Here is a 7,500-nt window from a genome sequence, read left to right as displayed (position 1 = left end):
ATTAGTGTATCCCTCGTATTGACGATGTTATTGTTTCACAGAAAATCAAAAACCCCCACAACGGATGCAGCACAACAATCTGCATCTCTACTCGAAGGTGCTAGTCACGCATTCGTCGGTACACGCAAAACGGCCTCTGCCCAAATGCGACCGGCTAGCATGGGAACAACCGGTCACGCTGAACATGTCTACCCTAACCGGACTGAACGATCGGCTACTGACGCTCGAGCAGGAACAGCAACTGCAACAGCAACGGCAACAACAGCTACAGCAGCAGCAGCAACAACTCATCCAGCAACGTCAACTGCAACAATCAAACAAAGTCCCTCCGCCGATTCCGCTGTTCGGGAACGAGCTCGATGATATAAACTTTTTCCGTAAGTTGGAAGTAGTGAGTCAGAAAGGTAATGTGGGCTCGCACGCTCCCGCTCGTTCCCTATCTCTAACGTTGTCCTCTTCTGCAGCATCGTCCGTACTGAGCGCAAACGATGAACCGGACCTACCTGGGTGGCGGAATAAGAAGACGGACAAAATACCTCCCAACGCACCGCCCTCGATCGGTGGTGGTGCGATCGTTGGTGCCGGCCAGGGTGCCAACGGTCCAACGCCCGTGCTCGGTATTAAGACGGTTCCGCTCAGCGTGAACGATCACCGGCAGCAGCAAATGAACGAGCAGATGCGGTTGGCGGCCGCAGGAGGTGATGGACTGACGAGAGGAGACGGTCCGGTATTACGAAACAGTGTAACGGCAGGCCCATCGCAGCAACTACTACACAGCTCTACGGCTACGGGGGGTTCGGTTAGGCGCCCTTCGATGGTAGTTGACTGGCTCACATCGAAGAGCTTCTTGCTGCTGGCCGGGATTGCGCTTTTCGTGCTTCTCAACTGGCTCCGCCGGACCAAAGGGTTGACCATTAAGCGAAGGCTTAATTATGTTTTCAAAAAGATTGGCTTCTAAGCCACCAAATCGCCAGCCGGCAACACGGCTGACCCAACGATACCAAAATGGTGAAGGAGAAGAAGAGGGCTGCAACAGTGCATGGGGTGTATCGCCTGTTTGAAGCTTTCCGGTGTTATACGTCTGTTTTCTTTTAGGTTTTCTGTTGTTGTTAAAGTACGAATGTATTGATTCGGGTGCTTACGGGTCACCTAAGCGGGGGCCTAAAATGGAGGCAGACAGTGGTGTGGTTTTAAGCCATCCAGACGTATTGAACGGCTATACGTTAGTCTCTGCCAAGACGTATGTTCGGCCTGCAGGCACTCTAATCATGGATTTTATGATTACATACATTATGTATTCAAAACATGTAGATCGTTCTACGGTTCAGCAGTTAGACGGTAGCAACAGTAGCAGCAATTATGTTTCCCTCCCTAGTTTACTAGAATGGAAGAGTGATGAATGAATAAAGTGAAAAATATTTGTATATTTTTATAACGAATCCGACGTTTGGTCAGTCTTCGTGGAGGGAAAAATTGTTACAAAGACTATTCGCTTCGTATTTGAGAAGGAACAACCGAAAAACCGACATCACAAGAAGATTCTCACTCGTCGGTACGCTGGACATCTCATGGGAATGACTGACGACGACACAGCTCGCTAAAATTTTCTTTGGCCTTCCAGGTGGACTAACGCTACGGGCATGGTGAGCGGGAGTGACGGTTTCGAGATTGGTTCCGAAAAAACTAACAAACTGGAGGATGACGATATTCGGCTACTAGCGATGAAGAGTTCTTAGGAAGGCCTAGGCTGTCCGTCTTAAAAGTAGAAGCCCCATACTCGGGTTCGTAGTAGTGTTTATTGCTTTTCTAGTCCATTTAATTATATAAGATGTACCTCATAATGCGAAAATAGTAGAAGATGAGGAACGTCTTATTCATCTTGGAACGAATACGGACCAGCAAGCAACAATAGCATCGTAAGCAATCCAATAACAACCGAAAGCGATCCAGATTCATGCTTCCCAACATTCTCTTGAAATCTTTCGATAGCAGACATCCATTATGCAGGTTAGTACCATAAACAAGTACAATACAATCACGAACTCTCCGCAAATTATCGTTCGTTATGAGTAACTAGTTAGTTTATTAGGCTGCCATAGTTTGATTCCAGCTCTTTTTCTGTACGTCGCTATTACTATGGAAAGGATCTTAAACAAGTTAGGAAACAAAGCAAAAGTGAGGTTTCGCAACTGGGACAAACACACTGCACCGCGGGGAGAAGGGATTGTTCCCAGTACAGGAGGGAAAAAAACCAAACTGATCCGGTATCCGCTGAGGTTTGTATAGGTAGCTGCTGCATTTGCGATGGAGAGTGGCATATACTTAAGTATACGGTGTGTGTGTTGTGACACGCTCTTCATATCACAATATCTAGTTTATCAAAAAAGGACACGACGAGGTGTTCCTATAGCTGGGCTTCCTTGTAATCACTTCGTTGTATCACCAGTGAATGCGGGCGACGTTAATCAACTTTTCACCTTCCGCTCGATGATGATTTCATCACCGGATCGTATATTATAGCTGTAGAGCACCTTCGTCGGGTACTTCATCTCCTCGGCGCCCAGATCGCGTAGATCCTGATCGACGTAGTACAACCGCATCCGAGAAGCCGGTACCTCGAATAGCCGCTCCAATCGGGACTTCAGATCGCTTACCGTCCTGTACGTGAGGTGAGACACCAACCGGATATTATCATACAATCCTGAGAATTTTCTCCTGCCATCACAATTTACCTGTTCACGTCGACCGTCCGTTCGACCGTCTTATCTTCGAAGGTGAACCGCACCTTCACCTTACGCTCCGGTCGTAAATCGATGTTCACGAGCGGATCCAGCTTACCGTGCACACCGACCAGTTCGTAATACCGCGGGGGTCGCTCCGTTTCCGGTTTATCTAGATAGTGGCGAATGAAGGACCGTTCCGCATCCTCTCGCTCGACTGCACCTATCGTATCGCCACCGTTCAGAATACTGATGTTTGGAAGCCGCGCTATCAGCAGCTGGCGCCGTTCGTGCTCGGTCATCGAATCCGTACGCGACCACAGTGGCCAGTACTGCAACGATCAAACGAACGAAAAATGCGCGTTATTAATCGGTATATATTAATGCCTCGGAGCAAGTCGGATTATACCTGAAGTCGCACATTGCTTAGCACCGGAAAGCGGGATAGCCGATCGATATCTTCCCATGAGTCGATCTTGGCATTGCTCAAGTTTAGCAGCTTCAAGTTCCTGCAGGGCGACAGCAAATTTGTCAGCGATTGGTTGTCCATCTCAATAAATCAGTGCGAATAATGAACTTACGGAAAGTATTTGTGACTTTCTTCTGCATTTTCAGTGTTACCCTCGGCATCGGTTGGCTTGATAGACCTGATGGGAAAAAAGGAACAGATTTAATGCACTTAATTTATCATACGCGAGCATAAAGTAGTTTGCAGTAGAAGAAATAGTTCTATGTAAATGTCCTTGCCAGGCCTTGCCAGGCCAGACAGGGATGAGATGATCGTAGTTACATTGAATTTTTCATAAAAAAAAAACATTATAGAAATTAGTTTCATGAATTCATATCGGCTGCATTGCATCGCAAACTATTGATATGAATCTTAGTAACCTTTTAAGTCAAATAGCTGAAAGATGCCTTTCATATTGTTCTCGCGTTAAAAATTGAAGCACCAGAAACTACTCTTCATCTATAATTTATGCCACTCTAATCCAATCCAACGGGTCATCCAGTCCAGACATCACACTCCGCTGATTCCGTTTCTAATGTCTTCACCGGTGTTCCTTTGATCGAACGCCCAGCCCGACACCGGCTTCAATGTCAAAATCGAAAGTAAATACCGGTGGAAAAGGGTGAAACAGAAACGAAGCAACCGAAATCCAGGTGATAGTAATGACTGGCTGAAATGTGTTCGGCATGCTGCTACCGATTTCGTTTAACGTCATGTAACACACCGGTGGTGAGGAGCCACCGAAATCCACACGCATTGACCTCCTTTTTTTTGCTCTTTTTTGTTTTATGTCTCTACTCTACACGGATGATTCATTTATGTATTGCCGGCGGTGCACGGATGGTGCCACCATAGGAGCATTATCTACTGGGCAGAGCGTTGCGTTGAAACCCAAAAAAAAAAACCGAAAACGGTTTCGAACACTGTCGATCGGTGGATGATAGTGCCGAAGGTAACGCCGCGTTGTGGCAATCGCACGTGTGTTGCCCCATGTATTGTTGAATGTAAAATTAAAGTGTTAAGTTTACGCAACGGCAACCCCGAATTGTAGTGTGTTTTCGTTATTTAAACGATAACAATCGAACGTTCAACCCTCATGTGGTTCCTGTCCGGAATCATATGGTCCATATCAACCAGCGATTAGTAGCAAGAACGCAGTAGAATGACCATGTCACGTCCGGAGGGCAATTTTCACGTGGCACCTATTAAACCAAACACAGATGGCGCACACGGTGTCTCGGTACTGTGTACTCAACCATAAAGCAAAACACATCTGCTTCAACGCTAACCAACAGCCCGCGTTATCAGTGCGGCAACGCGCGCAAAAATATTGAAAAACGTCCCAGATAAGCGCTATCAATTGGCGGACAGTGTCTGGCCGGCCGTGAGTGGTCCCCCTTACCCCCAAACCGTTACACCCTGAGTTTGTCAATTGCTGCCGGTGAATACCCCGTTTGTCCTCGTTCATTACTTACCTCAACGGACAATCTGCCAGCACCAGGGTTTCCAGCTGCGGAAACACTCGTCCGATGCGACAGATTTCGCTCCACTCGGCAATGTAGTTACCGGTGAGGTGCACCTTCCGGACACCGGCATGCGGGTTGGTACGAAACGGTGGCACTTCGGTTGATTGGGACGACGATGAGCTGGTTCGGCTGCGGTGGCCGGATGATGATGCCGGTTCTTCTGCCGTATTATCGTTGCCCATCGATTCTTCTTCATTCTCCTCCTGCTTTTGACTAGTTGCCGGTGCCGTTGCGTTGGCATTCCCACCGGTATCGGTAGATGAAGTGACACCGGTGTCCTCACTTCCGGCCGTATCGATCAGCACGTGCGTGTACTCGTTCAGGCTAAGGTGTAGCTCTTCGAGGGCGGGCAGTAATCGGAGCAGTGTCTCTACGCTACACCATTCCAGCTTGGTGTTGTTCAGCACTAGATTCCGCAGATGATCCAACTTGGTGACGGCCGGCGTCTCGATCGGCCCGGTAAGATGGTTCAGGCTGAGATTGACGAACTCAACCCGGGGCATGTGCGACAGAATGACGAATACCTGTGGAGGTACGCGCCAGTTTTAACACTTCTCGTAGCTTATTACAGCACCATCTTCCCCGCCGGCGTCGACACCTACCTCGTTCCAATTGTTCAGTTTGTTCTGTGCCAGATCGAGCTCCTTTACGATACGACATTTTTTCTTCAAATCCTCCGGTTCACCGGCACGATCAATGTTGCAATCGTTCAGTATAAGCAGTTGGGGTGTGCTGTGAGAAAGGGTGAGAGAAAAAAGGAAGAAATGGATGGCGCTTCGAATAAGTATGACCCCATGTGTCCGCGTTCGCAGTTTCTAATAAACAGCGTGCTGTTTCGCGGGGTGTATGGAAATGACGACGACCACGACGACACCAAACGCCTCCACAGCAGCGCACCATTCGTGGTTCGATCGAATGTTGAGAAAACGCGAGATAAAACGCGAATACGAATGGAGGCGTTTGAAGAGCTCGCATCTGTGTTCGGTCGAATCACACTACGCCGTAAGATATTTATCTCGCTGGATCATGCGCGATCGTTGGGGGGCTCTTCGCAAAATAGCTTCGACCAATGTAAACGATTGTTGCCTCGTGACCCCTCTCTTAAAGGCGAAGGATTCCGCAGATTATCTAGTTCTTTGAACCACTAATGCGAATTCTTCTCTAAATATTTTACTAAGACAGTGTAAAGTATGCTTATTACAATTTGAGTATCGCTAAAACAATTTAAAATTGATTTCAGTTCGAAATATCCATCTCTTAACTACTAAAAAAGCTTAAAAGTGTCTCTGCTTCTATCGTATTCCTTATGCAACACCGTTTTCAAGCCATGGCCTAGCATCTCACACACGCCCTCAATCGTTCTAATGCAGAACCATCCTCCTTTCAAGGCCCTTTTTACAAACCTTTGTCTCGGTGGTAGCTTGGGAACAAAGATGGACACGAGCACCTCTTCGTCGGCGTGGTCCTCTTTGTCGTCCGGCTCCAGACCGTACTTTTCTTCTAGCGCTTCCAGCAGTGTTGGCATTTTGGTGGTTCAGTGACTCGTGAATTAAGAACAGTCGGTGCCAGTTCACCTCGTACACTTAGCCGGCGTTCGGAAGTTCCTTGGACTACTTTGCCTAACGGCAAGAATCATTCGTGTTTGCTGTCCTCTTTTGGATTTGCTGTAAGAAGAAAGAAAAGAATGGTCAGTGGGCATGACCAGGGGGACGATATATAAAAAGGTAACATATTGATAAGAGATTGCGCCTTATCACGGCACCCGATACACATGCATGCCCCACAGTCCACGAGGAGGAAGTTGGCTAGCAACGTTGAGTCACTTTCGAGAGGCTCGCGCCTCAGTAGGCTTTTGTTTATGTCGTACACGCGTCGATACACACACTTTCCATCTCGAAATCATCGATTTCACCTTTGTTCTACGATGGTTCAGTGATCTGAGCTAGAAATGCTAGCGGCGGTGGTCAGTATTTCCGATTTAACATTCTCTCGCACGTGCCCCTAATGGCACTAGTGGTTTATCCGCTGAAAACACATCTAGTACTCTCGCTAGTCGGCTATCGCGTGCACCGTGGATCTCCTCCTCGGTGGTCGCGGGTTATTTACTATATTTAAAGCCATTATTATACAATCCACGAGAGTAGGCCAATTGAGTAGCGGCTCTCGGGATCGAGTGCCCGAGACGAAGGGGTGGAAAATGCTCGAAAGAAAAACGGAAAAATTGAGAGCAGAGCGCGCGCAAAGCGCACAAAAGCGAAAACGCGAAACAATCGTACCGTCGAAAAAGGAGGCCTACTTCGTCACCGCTCTCGCTCGCACGCACGCACGCGTTGCTTTTGTTTACATACCTGGGGGGGGGGGGGGTTGGTCTACTACTACTACCTACTACCACCACTACTACTACGATGACTAGTAACCGAATGCTGTTCGAAGCTGTTCGACTGATTGTGTGCGTCATGGTGTACGCTGTGCCGTAAAGTTGGCACGCGAATCGTGCAGACCACCCACCCCCATTCTCCCGCTCCCTCGTGTACATGCAGCATCATACGGCCCCGGAGAAGGGGCTACTGAAACAGCTGATTGTGTGTTGCGGGATGTGGAAGGGAACGCCAGCAAACGAACGAGCGAGCGAGCGCATTCTAGCGTGTTAATAATACACTAGGCCACTAGTAAGAGGGTTGAAGGTCCACAGATCAAAAATGGCACGAAGAGTTGAGAAATGATTCCCGCTTTCTTGGATTCCGTC

The 7,500-nt window shown here is 48.1% G+C and overlaps 4 protein-coding genes across 8 annotated transcripts in view; 2 read left to right on the top strand and 2 right to left on the bottom strand.

Annotated features, from left to right (window-relative positions):
• LOC125953391 (membrane-bound transcription factor site-1 protease) overlaps window positions 1-1,439 on the top strand; it is a 5,740-nt gene extending 4,301 nt beyond the window's left edge. Inside the window, exons 3-4 of one of the 2 annotated variants that reach the window (XM_049682939.1) lie at window positions 42-377; window positions 465-1,439. In XM_049682939.1, coding sequence (XP_049538896.1) covers window positions 42-377; window positions 465-958 — 830 coding nt within the window. In that variant the 3' untranslated portion in view covers window positions 959-1,439. Of the gene's footprint in view, window positions 1-41; window positions 405-464 lie in introns of both variants that reach the window. The other variant, XM_049682938.1, reaches the window with a different exon arrangement.
• The window catches only part of LOC125953426 (testin), a 266,491-nt gene that overhangs the window by 211,387 nt on the left and 47,604 nt on the right, over window positions 1-7,500 (bottom strand). The gene's annotated exons all lie outside the window — the stretch shown is intronic.
• The window catches only part of LOC125953378 (unconventional myosin-XVIIIa), a 284,199-nt gene that overhangs the window by 233,466 nt on the left and 43,233 nt on the right, over window positions 1-7,500 (top strand). The window lies entirely within an intron of this gene.
• LOC125953446 (tubulin-specific chaperone cofactor E-like protein) overlaps window positions 2,054-7,500 on the bottom strand; it is a 7,550-nt gene continuing 2,103 nt past the window's right edge. For 2 of the 3 annotated variants that reach the window (XM_049683044.1, XM_049683045.1), the window contains 7 exons: window positions 6,158-6,418; window positions 5,357-5,486; window positions 4,704-5,278; window positions 3,302-3,367; window positions 3,130-3,229; window positions 2,733-3,052; window positions 2,054-2,658 (listed from right to left, as the gene is read on the bottom strand). In XM_049683044.1, coding sequence (XP_049539001.1) covers window positions 2,466-2,658; window positions 2,733-3,052; window positions 3,130-3,229; window positions 3,302-3,367; window positions 4,704-5,278; window positions 5,357-5,486; window positions 6,158-6,279 — 1,506 coding nt within the window. In that variant the 5' untranslated portion in view covers window positions 6,280-6,418 and the 3' untranslated portion in view covers window positions 2,054-2,465. Of the gene's footprint in view, window positions 2,659-2,732; window positions 3,053-3,129; window positions 3,230-3,301; window positions 3,368-4,703; window positions 5,279-5,356; window positions 5,487-6,157; window positions 6,419-6,666; window positions 6,686-7,500 lie in introns of those variants that run through there. The other variant, XM_049683046.1, reaches the window with a different exon arrangement.

This window comes from Anopheles darlingi, chromosome 3 (genome assembly GCF_943734745.1).
Source record: "Anopheles darlingi chromosome 3, idAnoDarlMG_H_01, whole genome shotgun sequence".
Lineage (NCBI taxonomy): Eukaryota > Metazoa > Arthropoda > Insecta > Diptera > Culicidae > Anopheles > Anopheles darlingi.
Note: the sequence above shows the minus strand (reverse complement) of the source record. Positions and strands in the feature narration are given on the sequence as shown.